General features: G+C 42.4%; 1 protein-coding gene across 4 annotated transcripts in view; it reads left to right on the top strand.

The window, feature by feature from the left end:
- The window catches only part of Diaph1 (diaphanous related formin 1), a 92,022-nt gene that overhangs the window by 39,363 nt on the left and 33,110 nt on the right, over positions 1–19,549 (top strand). For all 4 annotated transcript variants that reach the window (NM_007858.4, NM_001305980.2, NM_001305981.2 and 1 more), the window contains 8 exons: positions 47–165; positions 962–1,078; positions 2,051–2,166; positions 2,846–2,910; positions 4,288–4,467; positions 5,091–5,783; positions 6,448–6,562; positions 7,037–7,045. In NM_007858.4, the coding sequence (NP_031884.1) occupies positions 47–165; positions 962–1,078; positions 2,051–2,166; positions 2,846–2,910; positions 4,288–4,467; positions 5,091–5,783; positions 6,448–6,562; positions 7,037–7,045 (1,414 nt within the window). The remainder of the gene's footprint in view (positions 1–46; positions 166–961; positions 1,079–2,050; positions 2,167–2,845; positions 2,911–4,287; positions 4,468–5,090; positions 5,784–6,447; positions 6,563–7,036; positions 7,046–19,549) is intronic.

Below are 19,549 nucleotides of genomic sequence, written 5' to 3'. Positions count from 1 at the left end.
GGAAAGGCTTGGATTTGGGTTCTCTCACCACTTCTGTGATTGACAGGAGCTTCGAGAGATTGAAAATGAAGATATGAAAGTACAGCTGTGCGTGTTTGATGAACAAGGGGATGAAGATTTCTTTGATCTGAAGGGACGGCTGGATGATATCCGCATGGAGATGGAATATCCTTTTATGACTGATGATTGAGTTCAAGACAGGCGGTGCATTTACTTATAGACTGAATGTATGGAATAGTGTGGAGAGTGACGACTTAGAGTAGGGCATAGGACTGGGAGTAGTGGCACTGCCTTGAGTTTGTCTCCTAGCACTCAGGAGGCAGACAGGATCTCTTCTGAGTTTGATGCCAGCCTGGTTTTCATAGTGAACTCCAGGCCAGCTAAGGCTATACAGTGAGTCTGTCGCAAAAAAAAAAAAAAAAAAATATATATATATATATATGTATATACATATACATATACATATATATATTTTACATAAATAAAGCTGTTGTCTTTATTTACTTCAGCATAGACTAGGAAAGCTAGTAAAGGTGACCTTTTTTTAACATAAAGGCACCCATCACCCTGGCAGTCATTCAAGTACTAAAGTAACAGATGTTATAGCCAGATTGCCCTCACATCTGTCCAGACCTCTGTATGATGCCTACAGCACGATAACTTCCTGGATGTAGGGTGGGCTGCAGAGCTCTTTGGACTGACAAGCAATAATACTATTACACAGTTGCCTACCTGCCACAAGTGACTTTGGGATGGTTCTATTTTTAGTTTCTTCAAACTAGATAGGAGGAATCCTGAGTCTATGGACAATGCCACTCTTGGTGAAGAAACTAGTGGTGTTTTAGGAACCGCTGTTACAGTAGACGTGGTATCTTGATCCTTTCTCTTAGCTTCTGTTGAACAAGCAACCTGTCAAACAGCTTCTAATTACTTGATTTCCTTAGCTTGTCCTTCTTTCTACTGACTTTGGTGAAGTTTTTCAGATTATTTTAAACACAGTGAAAGATTCAAAGGCAGAGCCACACTTCCTGTCTATCTTGCAGCATCTCCTGTTGGTCCGAAATGATTATGAAGCCAGGTAAGCTGATAATGCCTATGGGAAAATTTGGGTCTAAATAGAAAAACAGTATACTTAAATTCAAAGATTGTTCTAGAAAGGTAAAAAGAAATGAAAAAAAAAAGACTGGATCAGGTTCATTAGTTACAGATCTAAAGGAAATTGATTGTCAAATCAATAGTAGTAGAAGCTACTACCACTTCTACTGTAAGTCTACTGTTGAGTTTGACATAGCATATCAACTACTTTAATTCAGTTGAAAGGTACCTCTTTGGATAGGATAGGATATTGTGTATAAAGTAAAATGTCCTTAGGAGGTAGTGGGTAAGTGGGGTGAGAATGACCACAAAGAGAGAGGGGAACCTAAAGTTCTTTCTGCTTGCTTGGAAGTAGAGATAGGCTGTAGCATGACAAGAAGGATCAGAAGCCTGGACTCAAGCCTGGGCATTGGGAAGCAGATGTTAAGAGAGTATGTTGGTGGATGGAGAGATGGCTCAGTAGTTTAGCATGCACACTGCTCTTGCACAGGACCCAGCAGTTCCCAGCACTCACATTAGACCCACAGACCACCTGTAATTCCATGTGACACTCGTGACTTCTGTGGCACTTTTATACCTGTACATATGCATAGATCACACACAAAGAAAAAAATTGAAAAAAGTGTGTGTGAGCGCACATGCATGTCAGTAGTTTATGTGCTTGGGGTTGAACTCAGCATTTTCCCCATACTGAGTACGTGTTTTACCACTGAGCTACAGCCCCAACCTGTAAAAGCTTTTGAGTATCTGAAGTAGGAAGAATGAAAGCTGATCTAGAAGAGGTGGATCTGCTAACACAGCAGTGGAGCTTCTCTTAGCTTCATCAGCGTTCTTCTTGGAGTGCTTATCCTTAATTCTTTTTATTGTCAAAGCGATTAACGCTTCTTGATCCAGAATACTTCTGGAAGATACGTTTTTTATTTTCCTTTATGAATCTGTTTTGTTTCTTTCATAGGCCACAGTACTATAAACTGATTGAAGAATGTGTTTCTCAGATAGTTCTACACAAAAATGGAACTGATCCTGACTTCAAGTGCCGACACCTGCAGATTGATATTGAGAGATTGGTTGGTAAGCGTGCTTTATACCTGGCTCCTCTGAACACCCAGCACGTCTGCATTTTGTTTTCATCTTTCAGTGAAATTTTCAGAGAAATTATTCTAGTCTCTATTTTAGATCTTTCTCAGGATACCCTCTTTGCTGGGATTATTTGGTCTCCTTAGTTTATTTCTGTATAGTGAAAATCTTGCCCTTTCTTATACCCTGTTTTTTACAGGGACTTCAGGTATTTTCTGACCCTGCTGATCTTAGAATCATAAATGTCACAAAAAGGCACCCTTCACATGATTTCCTTGCGTTGCACTTAGAAATCCTAGGTTAAGGGCAGCAAGGTGGCCATAAGTAGATGTGCTTGCATGTGAGCTGAGGACCTGAGTTTGTACCCCAGATTCCGTAGTTGTTGTCTGATTTCCATACATGCACATGCCTGTACTCAGCATATACTTATACACTCATATACACTAGGTACATACAAAATAGGAAACAACTATATAGATAAAACTTAGAGGACATTGTAAATTGTAGTTAACTGAAATTCACATTTCTTGGTCTAGTGCAGGTCATTAAGAGTGGTAGCATCAGCAAGGACAGCCCTGGAGTGTGTTTGAGGCTTAGGAGCAGAGACGCCAACCTTGGTACTGAGACTTGACTTACTGTGTTGTTTTCAGATCAAATTGCTTTTTCTTTTCAGATCAAATGATTGATAAAACAAAGGTGGAAAAATCTGAGGCCAAAGCTACAGAGCTGGAAAAAAAGGTGTGTATGAGGAGATCAGGCTAGAGGGCTTCCTTATGTGTGAAACTTGGGTTCACTCTCTAGCATCATCCACAAATGTGTGTATGCAACACATAACACAAGTAAATTTGGAGAATCTTTTTTTTTTTTTTTGAGGCTAATTAGGTTTTTGATATTTGAGAACAGTATTGTCTATGATATTTTGAAAGTGTTCAGAATCTAAAGATTCCTAAAGAAAAATCTTTTTGTTAGTGGAAAAGGGGGTATTAATAATGTGAAATGAAAAGCTAGAGGTGATCTTGTATAGTTCTTGGGACACCAGACCAGACAGCAAAGACATACGATATTCTATATAAGTGTGCATCTCAAGTTCCTTTTATCTCTATAGTACTTAAGGATTCCTTTTGTGGCTGGAACTGTGCACTGCAGCTGTCCTGGTTTATGTTAGTTAGGGTTACTATTGCTGTGGTCAGGCACCATGACACGTTCAGCATCAAAAGCAGTGAGGTCAAGAACTCATGCAGGGCAGGATCCTGGAAGCAAGAAGTGATGCAGAGGACATAGAGGGATGCTGCTTACTGTGCCTTGCTCCTCATGGTTTGCTCAGCTTGCTTTCTTAATAGAACCCAGGACCACAGCCCAGGGATGGCCCCACCCACAATAGGCTGTCCCTTCCCATATCGATTACTAACTAAGAAAATGTCTTATAGTGAATCTTATGGAGGCATTTTCTCAATTGAGGCTCCCTCCTCTATGATGACTCTAGCTTGTATTAAGTTGACATAAAACTAACCAGGATGTGGTTAAAGAGCTTTCACGTCTTGGGTTAGTTGGCTTGGTTTTTACCTATTAAAGTAGGAAAACAGAAAATGATGTCTCATTCTCTTTTCCTTTAACTTTGATGTTAAGGTCAAGACTGTGCTGTTCTGCTCTTTTCAAAGCATTACTTGGGTCAGTAAGGTCTGAAGAGTAGGTGTTGGGACAAAGTAGTAAATTCTAGGGTCTAGCCCGTAGGCTCTTTACTGGGGTGAAGAGCAGCCTTGCTGTGATCAACACTAGATCATCTTAGTCTGTCATCAAGGGAAGCCTCGGCTGGAGGTTGAAGCAGAAACTAGAGGAATGCTGCTTACTGTCTCTTCCCATTGGCTTGATCGATACCTCTTACACATCCCAGGTCTACCTGCCTAGCTAGGGATGGCACAGTTCATGGTGGCCTGAATCCTCCTGCATCAGTCAGCAGTTAGGAGGATTCGTCACAAACAGGAACCACAGACCAATCTGATTTGAGCAGTGATTCATTTGCAGTCCCTCTTCCCAGGCAACTCTAGGTTTGTGCTGACAGCTGAGCTGTAACAGAAAGTTTGCTGGAGCCTGAGTTGGTTTCTCCCCTTTCTTTAGTTGGATTCAGAATTAACAGCGCGGCACGAGTTACAAGTAGAAATGAAAAAGATGGAAAATGACTTTGAGCAGAAACTTCAGGATCTTCAAGGAGAAAAGGATGCCTTGGATTCTGAAAAGCAGCAGATCACTGCACAGAAACAAGACCTGGAGGCAGAGGTGTCCAAGCTGACAGGAGAGGTAACGTCTGAGCAGGGATGGCTGCGTGCCTGCAGCTGCTCTCTGTAGCTCAGCTCTGCTGGCCATGCGGCTACACTGTTCTTGGCTCCTTAGGCTCCCCGTGCGAGGGAAGAGCAGTTATTAGATGGTGTTTTAAACTCTCATTTACTGTTTTTAGTTTTGGGAGCAAATATATATATAAGACAGAAATTTAGAAAATACAGAAAAATGTAAAGCGTGATAAAAGTTGCTTACAGCAGTATCCAGAAATAACACACTTAGGGGTAAGCACTAATGTTGACTTGCTTTTCCGTCCACCTTAGCTTATGGTTCTGACAGCCTCACTCTCTTTTCTCTGCAGTTACAAATGCTTAGACGACCTGCAGTCCTGCTGACTTGTTTGCACAGTTGTGGGGCTGCCTGCACATACTTCAGTTTTATACTGAGTAAACTCAAAGCACACTTAAAATAAGAACACAAAGACTTGAGTTCTAGTTTTGTGACAGGAGAGTCATGTGATCTTGTGACCACTCAGTCTGTCTGTAGTTAAACAGAAAGTTGGGTTAAGTGATTTCTTAGGTCCTTTCCAACTCCAGTCATCCTTGAAGTAGGGTCAGAAGTACTTTCTTGTGTTGCTTCTTTAGGTTGCCAAGCTGTCAAAAGAACTAGAAGATGCCAAGAATGAAATGGCTTCTCTCTCTGCTGTGGTTGTTGCACCTTCTGTTTCTAGCAGTGCTGCTGTTCCCCCTGCCCCTCCTCTGCCTGGTGACTCTGGCACTGTTATTCCACCTCCCCCACCCCCACCTCCTCTTCCTGGAGGTGTGGTCCCACCATCCCCTCCTCTGCCTCCAGGTACTTGTATCCCTCCACCTCCTCCTTTACCTGGAGGTGCTTGTATACCCCCTCCCCCCCAGTTGCCTGGCAGTGCTGCCATCCCTCCACCTCCTCCTCTACCTGGAGTTGCTTCCATCCCCCCACCTCCCCCTTTGCCTGGGGCTACTGCCATCCCCCCACCTCCCCCTTTGCCTGGGGCTACTGCCATCCCCCCACCTCCCCCTTTGCCTGGAGGTACAGGTATACCACCACCACCTCCTCCTTTGCCTGGAAGTGTTGGCGTTCCCCCACCCCCTCCCTTGCCTGGAGGACCAGGACTGCCTCCTCCCCCTCCCCCTTTTCCTGGAGCACCTGGCATTCCTCCACCTCCACCTGGTATGGGCGTGCCTCCACCTCCCCCCTTTGGATTTGGGGTTCCTGCGGCCCCAGTTCTGCCATTTGGATTAACCCCCAAAAAAGTTTATAAGCCAGAGGTGCAGCTCCGGAGGCCAAACTGGTCCAAGGTAAGCTTTTCTTCGTCAGTAGATATTAAACTGCTTGCCTTGCCTTATGTTTTGTGCATGGGTAGGCTACCCAGTGTTAGGGCTCATGTCTGTCCATCTTTAGGTTCTACTTGTGTTTATGTTTGTATAACATCTATATTTCAGATGTTACCACAGAAAGATCTGTGGACCCTGTGTGAATATGTCTTAATTAAATTTAACCTCACTTAATACATTTTGCCCTTTCTCTGATAATATGAGCACCACAGTAATTTAACAGTTACCATTTTTCTAGAGTGCGGTTGACTGAAAGTGTGCTGGTAAACCCTGTGGTTGGCTCAGTCTTTTGCTTCTAGAAACCAAGTAAAACATAGCCAGATTGATGTGGGTATGTAGAGCAAGGAACACTGGGAATGAGACTTTAATGCTTCTGAAACCAGGAGATTTGGGGTTAGGAAGAAAATCAGCATAACTGTTTTTGATTCCTGACTGATTACCAGTGGACAGACCAGAAACATTATTATTTCTGATTCCCCCATGAAGGGCACAGCTACTGTCTGATTCTCAGCACAGGCTAGTCAACGTTGTTGAGAATTAGAGTCCCTTTTGTTGGCTCTTAGTCAGTCCTAGCATAGGGCGTTTAGTGTTGACCCTAGTAGCTCTTATCCCATGTCTCTTTGCACAGTTTGTGGCTGAGGACCTTTCCCAGGACTGCTTCTGGACAAAGGTGAAGGAGGACCGCTTTGAGAACAATGAACTTTTTGCCAAACTTACCCTTGCCTTCTCCGCCCAGACCAAGAGTGAGTACCCTCCCTTTTAAGTTCCAGACATGGAGAGCTTACCATGTCCCTTAAGTGGGTTTCCTTTGCCTTTCCCTTCACTGGGTAAGGGTAGGAAAGGGAGTGTCAGGACGGAGAGACATTGATTTTTCCATTCCAAGGAAAAGAAAATGTTCTTGTATTATCAGGTTCCTGGGGTTAGGAAAGAGAACTGTTAAGTATTTTGTGTCTGTATAACTAACAAGGATATAAGACCGTGGTACCAAAAGCTCAGATTGGGCCCATTTTGATAGTTTTAATATTAAATGGATTATGCTTCTGTCTTAAAGTGTCATTTCCAGACAGATTATTTAATTAGTAGGGGTTGGTGAGTGCCTTTGAGAGGTTGGGTGGCTAAACTATAAACTGTTGACAGTAACCAAGAACCATGTGTAATTCCTGTTCTATTTCTTTCCAATATCTGATGCTTTCCCTCCTGACCCTTGGTTTCTGCAGCTTCTAAAGGTAAGAATGCAAAAGAGCCTTTTAGTTGGGTCAGTTGAGTACTAGAGAAAAGGATTAGATGTATGTAAAGGACTTTCTCTTTAGAAGGTGGAAATTAGAGCTTGAAGGTTGGTTGATTTGCTAGTTTTTCCCCTTTCCTCCCTAGAGCCCAAAAGACCAGCAGCGACAGTGCTACAAGGGAGAAAGTTGGCTCAAGTGGCCACTTCATAAACGGGCTACCCATTCATAAATTGGCCCACAGTGAAGTCTTAGGAAACAGTAGATTGTGTTTCTTCTGTGCAGGTACAGACTCAATAGTTAGAGAGCTTTCCTAAGGTTACATTAACCAGATCCAGGTGCTGTGACTTCTAGCCTATGGTTTCCATATAAATAATAATAATAATAACAACAACAACAATAATAATTCCTCTTCCTCCTCCTCTTCTAAAACTTTCAGTGTGCTTGCCTTTATTTTAGAATTTTAGAAGGAAGGGATTTGAGCTCTTAAAATTTGAGAAGTAAGGAGGACCCAGACGTGTACAGTACAACAGTGAGGTTTACTTTGTTTTCAGTGATATGAACTGCCCAAGGTCATCAGTAAAGGGCCTTGGTCCTTAATGCCTTCAGAAGTAGTTTTGAGTATTAAACTGAATACTGAGCCAGTTCCCTGTGTTGTGTTGGAGGGGTTTGGTGCTGGATACTCTCCACTGAGCTACAGTTCCATCTCAGTACTGAAACAAGTGCTTCCAAAATCTCTGTCTTAACACTGATGGTACAAGAGAATGAGATAAATACACACTATTGTGCTATGAATATCTCAGCTCACAAAGTGACATGGAGATATGGGTTAAATAACATTCTAGACCACATAGTAAGTTCAAATTTATGACTCTGAAGTTTTGTTCTAGATCTTTGCCTCACAGACGACTGCTTTTCCTGGGAACCTTGAAAAGCCTATAACCCTACCGAGAGTGCATGCAGCTGCTTTAGCCTTGTTTTAGTTGGGTGCAAACATCCCTTTGTTGGCAGCGATGTCTTGTGAGGGCAGTCAGAAACATTAGATTAGGGAAAGCCAACTAGGTACTGGATGTATGTGTAGGATTAGAGAAGAGGAGCTATCTTCTGGTTGTAATGTATTCAACTCTAGCAAAACTAGTGTGGTAGAGGCCCTTATAAAGTGTTTTCAGCATAATAGCTCTCCAGTATTAATAAGGAGTTCTGTAGACACTAGATTTTCTTTTTTTTCTTTCTTTCTTTCTTTTTTTTTTTTTTTTTTTTTCCAGACAGGGTTTCTCTGCATAGCCTTGCTGGCTGTCCTGGAACTCACTTTGTAGACCAGGCTGCTCTCGAACTCAGAAATCTGCCTGCCTCTGCCTCCCAAGTGCTGGGATTAAAGTCTTGCGCCACCACCACCCGGCTAGATTTTCTTTATATTGCATTATTTCTTTACATTTTAAACCTGATTTTCTTTCCACTATTTATTAAACGTATCTGTATCCCCTATATGTTGTACTGATACGTAAAGTTCTTTTATACCTATCAACTCCTCTAAGAATAGGAAGTGAAAAAAAAAATCTACCCTACACACCTGCTTCCTAAAGTCAAGATGCCTCCAACCACTGCTTTTTTAAAGTTCGAAATACGCATGCCTCTGCTGAGACTTTTGGCATACTCCTATAATCCCAGTTTCTGAGGAGGATGAAGCAGGAGAATTGCAGTCCATGTCTAGTAAGCAGCTTAAGGGCAGGCATATTTACCCTTGCCCTGGGTTCAATTCCTTGTACCACAAAGAAAGGGAAGGGGAGGGAAGCGAAACAGGGAGAATGTGTGCATCTTTTACCAAAAGACAGAAACAGATCCTAAGATGGATGTGGCCGGTTCTCTTTCAGATTTAGTTTCTTGTTTCTGAGCTCTTTTGTTCCTGTAAATTGGCCTGTCTGTTGCTCCTGCCTGGCTTTGTGTTAGCTTTAGGCTTTGGTAGGAGCCTGTTGAGGGAGGCAATAATCTTCCCCATCAAAAGTTGAGGGTATTTGACATTTCCCTGTGACTCTTCTGCCCACTAGGTGGCACTCACCAGTTGTATCTTTATTAGTGTTTATACATTTTTTGCTGTTACTTTTTGAGACAGGGTCTTATCACTGGCTGGCCTAGACGTCACAGGGAACTTGTGCCTCTGGGTCCTGAGTGCTGGGGTTACAGGTGCCGAGCACTATGCCCAGCAATGTTAGGGAATTTCATAGCTTCTGCCATTTAAACCTCTAGAAAGAAGATTGTAAGTGCTCACCCTACTTTCCCTGGTCATGAGTCTCTTGGCAGGGAGATGTCTGTTCTGTCCATTTAAAAGTGTATATTAGAAGCAGAGTACTGTACACACACCTACTTGGGGTTGTTAGCTTTTCTTTACTAGTTTGCCATGAATTTTGAGTAGGGCAAGATTGTTGGCACAAAGCATTTGGGAAGTTCCTTGTGATCTAAAACCAAAAATCTACCTGTTACTTGGGTCTTAAGGGATCCAGTTTATACTGGATAGTGTACTACATGTATCTTTTGTTGTTGCCTCTCTCACCTGTGGTGTAGAAATGAGCCTGTAAATATCCTTTCTTATACTCTGACATATATTGAGGATCTACAGAATTCAGTATTGTGCCAAGTTTTTGTTGCCAGGAAGCTCCACTCGTCTCCTTCTCCATCTCTCGTATTTCAGTCTAAGAGCCTGTGTATTTTTAATTGTCTTCCACCTAACATCTGAAGTATTTTGTTGTGTGGATGGTGTGGGATGTAGAAAGCATTGCTTTCCCTTTTGGCCTCTCGTCTTTTCTTCTGTCATCCTCACCCCAGTGGAACCAGTGTTGTCCGCTTTGTTCTGTGACATCTCTTTCAGACGCTGCTAGAATCAATTTGGAATCTGATACCAGTTTGTGTCACCCACTTCCCTTGTGTTAGCATCTGTCTATTCTTTGTTACTCTTGAGATCTCAACAAACTGAAACTCTGGCCTTCTTCATTCTTCAGTGCTACTTCTAGTTTAACTTTCCACAATATCATTCGTAATCATTTCCTTAGTAGGTCCAGGATGTGTGCAAGCTGCAGTGTACATGTGGAGGTTGCAGGACAACTTTCAGGAGGTACCTTATCCAACTTAGATTGGCAGCCTTGGTGGCACGTGCTCTACCCACTTAGCCATCTTGCAGCCCTGAATTTCCCCAGTTACTCTATGAAGGGTCGTGATTCTACTACGATTCCTGCCGCACACATCTCTGTTTTTCTGATCTTAACCTCCACCCTTCCTCACCTCTCCTCTCCTGTGTTCATTATAAATAGCTGCAGCCCTTCTACTAGCTCGCTGGTTTACCACTGTGCTGGTCCTGTATGCTTCCCCATGCCCCGTTTGCCCCGTTTCCTGAAGAGCAAAACCGGGGCCTCACACATGCTAGTCAAGTGTTACCACTGACAATGACAATGTGTCTACAGCCCATCCTCTTCTCTCTTTAGTATTGCAACCTCAGCAGTGCTCTGGCTTTGGACACTGGAACTTTTAGCCTGTCTTTCACCTTGATGACTTCACTCCTCACCTGAAACTCCATGGCTAAACATAGTAATCATTGCTCTGGTATTTTTCTTCACTGAGGGCCTCTCTCATTCGTGCTTGATTGGTTCTTGTGATTTCTACTTTGTCTGCACTGGATCTGTGGCTGTGTATCTCTGACTATTACTGGAATATTACACACACACCTTCCTGGAGCACGCGTTCTTTTCTTTCCTTAGTAAGTGTTCTTATTTTGATCTCGTTGTCTCTGCTTGCTCCTCATTTTCCTCTCCTCAGGCTGTTCTATTGTGTGGCCTTTGATACAGTTATGTTTTAAGTATTTTTATGCATTTTTTGTTTGATTTAGTTTTTGATACAGCGTTTCATGATTCCCCTGCTGACCCCGAGCTCAGTACCACAGTCTAGTCTAGCCTCACTGCAGCCCAGGTGGACCTCAGACTCGGTCTTTTGCTCTTCTCCAGGCTAGCACATGCTGTCACGCTGACCTCTAAGCAGTCTTGCGTGTTTGTTTGTTTTTTCAGTGTTTATTCTTTTATTAGATTTATTTAGTGTGGGTAGAGGTGCAGCACACAGTACCACGATGCACTTGGGGAAGTCAGAGGATAACCTGCAAAAGATGATTTTTCCCTGACATGTGGATCTGGGAGAATCACACTCTGGTCACCAGGTACCTTTACCCACTGAGCCATCTCACCAGCTCCCTTTAAGCACTCTTAACCTACTCAATTTCATACTCTTGTAAATTACTAACTTAACGTCTTTTCTCTGAGAGGCCCAGCATTCCATCGAGAAGATCGAAGCAATCCAAATGGGAACTTTCCAAAGCTTATACCACCATGTCCCCATTTTATGTTACTGTGGTCCTGTCCAAAGGCAGTTCCTGAATGACTAACCATCATTGCCACAAATATGTAGAATATCCTGAAAATATACAACAGTCTCCCTTCTTCCCTGTGGTGACCATGATTAACCATTCCTTTTCTATACATATGTTGTTTATGTAATTAATTCAGATTTAGTTGATGTGAAAAAAATCAAGGGAAACTTCAAATAAAACCTAATTGGAAAATTAAGGAGCAATTATAATAATTGTCTAAACATACTTTTTAGTACAGCAAATGGATTCCATATTTTAAATAGTGTTGTGTATTTTGTGTAACGTCCTTTACCATTTCTTGATGTTATATATAAACTTGCCTTGCTTTTTAAAAGTTTCATGTTATTGGATTATTTCAAATGGACAGTTGTATTCTGTCATGATTAAGACAAGTTTTATACAAAACTGAACCCTCCTCATTGAGGATTTTAAGTACTTTTACAAACATGACCACAGGAATATCCTATTTGTCTTTGTATACTTTATATTTCTGCATAGTGGTTTCTGAAAGGTGACATTTGTACCCATTCATACTCCCACCAAAAGTAAGGAATGTCTGATGAGGGAAATGTATCTTGTTTTAATCCCTTTACTCATGCATGAAATTCCAGCAGAGGTTCCCCTCATACACCGCCTCTTTCCTTGTCTGTGCGTGACATTGCTGAGAACAGAGACGACTCCCGGCCTCAACTGCTTCTGTAACTTTTCTCCTCCCCTTCTTTGAAATTGCTGTCCTTGCACAGTCAATCATAATCTCTGATTCTTGTTCTTCAACTTTATGGGCTTTTGTTGCTGTTTTTGGTTGAGTTAGGTTTTTTCCCTCTTTATTTTAGGTACCAAGGGTGAGACAGGAGAACTTACTGCTTTCTTAGAGCGAGTCTTGGGAGATTAAGAGCTAAAACTAGGTGGAAAGTTTGTAACTTTTGTTTGAAGGCTGCTGCTGTAGTTCCTGGTCACACTTACTAGTGGAGATTTAAGGGAGGACGTCATCTGATTAAGATAATTTAACTTGAATTCCTTCTAAACTTCAGGGATCTGAGAATCTCTAAGCAACAGTGCTCCTCTCCTTTTCGCCACCAGATGGCACATGGAGCTCTCTTATTTTTGATGTGTCATTGTTACGTGACTGTTGTGATGCAGTCACGTTAGAGAGCGACCTCCTGCCGCTGTTGTGAGATGCAGACTGGTACGACACCGCCCTCTGCCGACCAGGAGGGTTATTTGCGAGCTGTTCAGTAAAATTAAAGCAAGATGCTGCCTGTCAGATTTTACCCTTTACAGAGGGATCTTGTCTCCGGGTGCAATAGAGTCTTGCTTCTTAAGAGTAAGATCATTGTTTCTTTGGGAGTCCTGAGGCCGGACAGTGTTTGCTTTTTAGTCTGATAGCCTCATGAAATCATAGCCTTCTTTTCAGAGGGCTTAACGGGAGGTTTATTTTAGTGAATTTCGTAGTTTAAAATATATGACTATATTTTAACATAATCATAATCGATTTCTGTCACAGTTTTTTACTGAAAAGCTACTTACTTCAAACATTAGATGCTTCTATATTTTTAAAATTTTTACTGTATCAACACAGTTCAAATTTTACAGCTAATAAACTCTGGTATTTGCCTATCTTGCAATATTAGAGATAGGCACAAGTTGAAACTATTGTTCAAACCCAGGTTATCATCTAACATTATAGACTTTTTTTTTTTTTTTTACATTGGTATTCTGCCTCCATGGATGTCTGTGTGAGAGAGAGTATCGTATCTCCTGGAACAATTGTGAGCTGCCATGTGGGTGCTGGGACTTGAACCTGGGTCCTTTGGAAGAGCAGTCAGTGCTCTTAACCACTGGGCTATCTCTCCAGCCCCATTTTTTAAAAAGGCCTTTTCAGTGTATTTATTGATACCTTGATCATCTACTCTGAGGATCAGTATAGCCTAAGCTTCTGCCATCTTCTGACTGTATTTAAGTGTTCCTTAGTACCATTCAACCTCAAGCTTTGGTGTGCATAAGGTTTGGTAAGGGGATGTTGAAGTTAGAACTCCTGGCTCTGCCTCCAGAGAATATAAGTAATAAATCGTGGTGAGCGTGCATTCTAGCACACAAACTGGGTGGTGTGGCTCGGTGCTTACCCAGTATTCATTTTTCTTCTCTGTCCTCCCGCTGTCTGCCAAAAGCTAGAAGCTGCTCTCTGCTTTTATTTTATTAACATCTCATTGCCTGTATTAGAATAGCTATATGTGTAACCTGGTCCTTAAGGCAGTAGTGTGAAATTAATTAGAAAAAAGGTTTTGTTTGTTTTTTTTTTCCTACTGACTTCTGACAAGCATTATTTAGGCACTTGCTTTTTATAAAATTCTTTTCTTGCTATTCTTCTCTTCGTATCTCAGTAGCATCACGGAAGATGTTTTAAAGTTCCCTGGGGTCAGTGAAGAGCTGGAAACTTGTGAGTAGAGATTGAGTGGGTTAGAGAGATGGGTGTCATCACCTTTGTGCAACAAAGCAGGAGGACATCAGGATGGGAGAGTACAGGGACCCTGCATACGTAGCTCCTGAGCAAGTCTGGCTACACTCTTGCTGTGGAGAGCAGAGATGTTGTCATGAGAAAGAGCAAGGTCTCCAGGAAGCATGGTAGAAGAACTAGGCTGTGCTACATATTGGAGCGCTCTTGCTACCTACTGGAGCCAAAGCTGCTACCTTGGGAAAACTCACTGATCTCAAGGACCCTTAACCTTCTGCTCTTTAAGAATTCTTGAGTCTGAAGCATTTTGTTTGCTGTTACTGACCATGAAGTTGGGAGAGTGTTTCTGCCAAGAGATGTTTGCTCTGGCTTTTGTTTGTGCTTGTGCTTGTTCTTCAGCAGGGGTAGCACAGGTATTTCAGTACTGAAGACGCTGTAAAGCAACCTCATTCCCAGTCAGCCTTTATTCCAGTCTCCCTTTCTCACCCTCAGGAAATAATCATGCTTTGATTTTTAATTCTGTTTCAGGGGTTTTTTTTTAATGCAATTATAAGCAAGTACAAATATGAATTCTTGTTCTTCCTGTGTTGACCACAAGATACATTCTATGCTGCCCTACACCTCAATGCTGTAGCTTCAGAATTCTTCATGTAAAAAGCCTTGGTCACTTACATTCTAAGTGTTACTGTAAACACAAGAATATATCACAAATAGAGGACTCAAATAGTCTTTGCTCTTTTACACTTCTGCTGACATTGTTCCGCTTGCTCCAGCTCCAGCTCGTATGTTTGGCCTCTTGTTCTTTGTACCCCTCTTACTTAACACACCGTCTTGGGAGTTGCTGCCGACACCCTAACCGTACACAGCTCATCCTGAGGCCTCACAGCTGGGGCGTGGAAACAGGAGACCGACATTTTCTACCAGAATACTTCCAGATTACGAGCTGAGCGAGGCACTGAGGCAGGGGCAGAGCTTTTGTGTCCCGGACACAGGACACTACTCCGTGGTGGAGTCTGGCATTCCCAGGGATGAGGCTAGTTCAGCTCATTGTTTTCTTGCTTTTATCTCAGCTTTTTGTTTCCTTTTTTTAAAAATGACCCTTTCACAATTTGCTTATGTGTGCTTTGATTGTAGTCCCCTGTATCGGCCTCTCTTAGCCCTTCCTGCTGAAGTCCCTCTTCTTCCCTGTCCTGTTTTTATGTCTTTCCGTTTGTTCATTACTGTTCCCCATATGATTGTTTGCACTTAAGATAAATTGCTCCAGAACCCATTATCCTGTGTTTGTACCATCTGAAGACTCCCATGATCCAGAAGAGTCTCTGGCACGAGGCTCATTGAGAACCAAGAAGCAGGCTATAGATGCCCTCTCACAGCTGCTTTACAGGGGACTGTGTAGAAATATAAGAAGGGTAGAGACCAGAATATGGGATATTTTTGTTAAGCCTTTTAAGTAGATTTTTTTCCTGTAAGTTTACAATAATGTTATATCATTATAGTAAGGATAAAAGAATTTGAAGGAAAATTAACTATATTCAAGATATTTCTAGAAAGAAGTACTGGAGTCCAGTTACTGTCTACAGAGCAGAGTTCAGCAAAACAGGCAACAGCATTTGCTTCATTTTCCATACTGATCCTGGGTTAAGTTAGTTTTATTTGGGGGAAAAAAAAAATCAGTTTCTCCATGATCCCGGGGGCAAGGGAATCCCATTTAAATGAAGGGAGCCTCTTCTGCAGAGTGGATGGAGCCATTCTCCTCTCCAGATCTTACTGCAGTTAAAACTCTATTGTAAGGAGCAGTGAGTTTCTTTTTAGATCTATTAGATTAGGGGTGTGTGTGTGTGTGTTCATGTACACATTTTCTATTGTCAAGGATACCTGCAAAAAGTACTTCCAAGGAGGTCTTACTTTTCTGATCTGCTTGCAGTTTTCCTTTTGGCCACGGTGTGTGCGCAGTTGAGCCATTTTGGCTCAAGTTCCAGATTGTGAGGTCAGAGCCCAGGGATTGGAGGAGCCGATCAGATGACTTTCCGTAACGCTGATGAAGTCCTGCCCCTCATCCCCTCCCCTTCTCCACCCTTTCCTGGCTTCCAGCTCTGAAACAAAGAAGGAAAAAAAAAAACAGCAATATGATGAAAACCAGCAGCTGCCGCTGCAGACGCAGGCTGGGGGCTGGGTGTTTACTCCATCTGTCTCTTTGTTTTGCTACCTGCTACATCCCTTCCCCCAAGGCCGGAATAAAACAGAATATTTCTAGAATCCTTTGTTACGAGTGAGGTAGAAATGTGCAGTTTGCTCCATATTTAGGTATGCGTAGGTGAAATGACAGAGATAAAATTACCCTGGAGCACCTAAAAACCGGCTGTGGCTGCTTGCCCTCCCTGTTCTGTTTTAAGCAAGGCTGCCTGTTTACTGTCAGCGCTGCACCTTTTCTGTAATGTCTGTGTGTGCCAGCTTAGTTTATGCCTAACCACAGAATCAGTATGTCCTTTGCTTATTAAAATCTCCTAGTAAGTGAATGCTGTGACCTGAGATCTGTCGGGTTCAGAATCTGGCAGGAGTGAGTGGCAGGACGGCAGCGTGTCCTCTAAGGGACCCTGTGCTGCTGCTTCACACCCCTGTGAGTTTTACCAGTGAGCAGGGACTTGGTTTCCTCACAAATGACATGTCAAGGGAGAAATGAGATGTAGGACAATATTTAGGTTAGAACAGAATTTAGAAATAGGTCAGTCAGTGCTGACTTTTGAACTCACAAATTCCAATTCAAACTGATGTTAAAAACTGACATTTAAGTTAAAAGTATTGTGATAATGGTAGGCTGGGTATTTTGAAAGCCATAGTCTTTTAGAACTACATACTGAAATGTTTCCAGATGATGTTATGTGACAGATTTCTAAGTGGACAAGGAGATTAGTAAAAATTAATTGGAACAGTAATTTATCAGTGTTGGAGTAGCTTATTATATTAATCTATTGGGAGATTTTTTTTTCTCATAATCTTCTGAGAAAGGAAACATTGTAGGTAGCACCTTGTACTTGATGCCCTCTCACATGCCCTAGCCTGCTGTCCCCTTGCCTTATCCCTGTCCTGTCCCTTCACTGACAAGAGGAATCCTTGCTTGGGGAGGTGCCTGTCCTTCCAGTCCCTACCCACCACACCCAAGCAGAGCTCTTCTCCACACTCCCTGAATCATGGTTCTGGGTGTGATGGGAACGGAAGTGAGAAATTCAGGGACTTAGTGTCTGAGTGACCACAGGGTTTGTGAAGTGCCAGCTTCTAACTTGGCTTTTCTGCTTCTCTTTCACATATTCTTTTCCCACCTTCTGCCCAGCTCTCAGCATCTGGCTGGCTTTATTTTGTCCTTTGAGTTCATCTATTTCTGCTGGATCGTCTTGCTTATTTTCACAGCTTGCACTTTTATAATGCCCTATCTACAAGATTTAGCAAACGAGTGTATGTTTTGGTCAAGAGGTCAGTGATGATGATCAGGTTACCCTTGGGCATGGATAACTGCTGTTCAGTTATCCAGAAAAGCACGTGTTTTCCCCTGCTGTGGTGTATACTTATAAATAGCTTTAGAGTGCTGTTTTTGTTTTGTTTTTCATGTAGCCTTAACTATAAGAGATATAAACTAAAAATTCTGTATATAGACAATATCTCAGTAACACAAAACTGGACTCTCTTCATCTTCTCAGAATCAGTTTATGCAGAGTCTAATAGATACATGGTGGGGGTACTTAGTGGTTCAGTGTCTATGTTACTGTCACAGAAATTTTGTTTCTCATGGGTGTTATAAGATATTCTTGTTTTTCAAATGTGCCTAGGACTTCATGATTCTTTTACAATTCCTTGAAAGAGATTATAGTACCAAAGTCTACCTCACCCATCTCAGTGTGTTTACCAGAGTAACCTTGTTCTGCCTCTGTCTTCTGAGTGCTGGGATTAAAGGTGGAGACTCACATATCTGGCTTTCCACCTATGTTTTTATTATTTTTTGCCACAGTGCTTGCAGTCAAATCCAAGGCCTCAAATATGTTATCCCCCAAACTTCATGGTCAATTCTGCTTGGTTCTTAAAAGATGCCATGTGGCTGTGGTGCTTCATCATCTCGCATTAGACAGTGGCTAGATGGCATATGATGGAGAGACACTTTTCTTTTGTTTGTTATCTGACTTACTCAAGGGAGGGTGTTCCCCGCGGAATAGAAGCGTATGCCTTGTTTGGGCATACAGAAGGTAGTGTTTCATCCTGAGTAGCCTGGTGAGGGGGAGTGTTGGGTGGAGTGGCTTTTAAACAGCCTGCACCTTCCTGCTGTGTGGATGTAACTGGTTTTCCCGCCAGTCTCTTCCTCAGGTACTTTCCCAAAGTTGCTTATTCTGACCCCCTTACTCACTGTGAGTCTTAAGAACCTAGTTTCCCAGATGTCAGGCAACTCCCACTCCTCCATTTCCTGTTTGTAGTCTTCATTGAGAGAAGCCAGGAACAGGACTTCCTGGGGAAGTGATGGCTCTAGCTCTGGGACTCTGGGGGCCATTAGGTCATTGTGAAGTCAGGGGATGGTGCTATACAAGGATTTCCTTTCTTCCTGTAAGCTCTTAGAAACCGTTTCTAACCACAACAGCAGTAGCTGGGACTCAGGTCTGCTCACTCTGTACCTTGATTCTGTCTTTAGAGACTGAAAAAAATAAAATATTTGCCCCCTTTGTACCTCAATTTCTGCTCCTTGACCTTTGAATTCAACATAGATACCCAGGATTATAACAGAAATGACTTGCTTTAATGCAAAATAATACAGAAAGGAAAAAACCCGGAGTCCCTGTGTTAGACACCAGGGGGTGCCCTTTCTCTTCTTGTCACTGCCTGGCACTCCCTACTGCATTCAGCCATTTTAGACTGATTGTTTTTGCCCCCAGCTAACTCCATTTTGTGTTGATGACGCAGGAAAATAAAAAAGATTAGGCAAGGAGGAGTCTGATTGGAAGAGGGAGAAAGACAGGCTGAAGCACAGCTATAGGCAGACCCGTTTACTCAGCAGTGGCTCACCAGGGACACACCTTGCTGCAGGCTGCTGCCTGCATTCTGAGCAATCGATGCTTGCAAGTCCCTGCCAGCTGAGCTAAGAGCGAAGTGGATGCTAGCTAGCAATAGCTGAATGCTGTGACAGCAGGCAGCAGCTGATCCTTCTTCATCTAGACTCTGAGGTCTGCGTTCACATTTTTTTTTTATAGTTACCTAGAAAGAAATCAGTTATCCTCATAAATCCAGGAAACATTTTTTTATTTAAAACATGCTCTTAAATGTGCATATATGTCTAAGAGAACCATGTAAAACATTCTTGATCATTTTTAGAAATAAAAAATGTGGGTTGGAGATGTCTCAGCACTTACTGTTCTTGCAGAGTACCCAAATTTATTCCCAGCACCCATTTCAGGTGGCTCACAACTGCCTGTAATTCCAGTCTGGCCTCTACAGGTACCAGCATTCACATGTTCAGACTCACACACATAGTTAAAAGTAACTAAAATCTTAAAAAAGAAAAAACCAAACAAGCACACACATACCTGTGTATTTATCACCCGGTTTAAGTCAACCTTATTTTATATACCTGGATCAACCTCCTCTGGGACACTCATTACTAGTAAACATGAGCTGA

The sequence above is a fragment of the Mus musculus genome, chromosome 18, assembly GCF_000001635.26.
Source record: "Mus musculus strain C57BL/6J chromosome 18, GRCm38.p6 C57BL/6J".
Taxonomy (NCBI): Eukaryota; Metazoa; Chordata; class Mammalia; order Rodentia; family Muridae; genus Mus; species Mus musculus.
The sequence above is the reverse complement of the archived record's forward strand: the minus strand, read 5'-3'. Positions and strand labels throughout refer to the sequence as shown.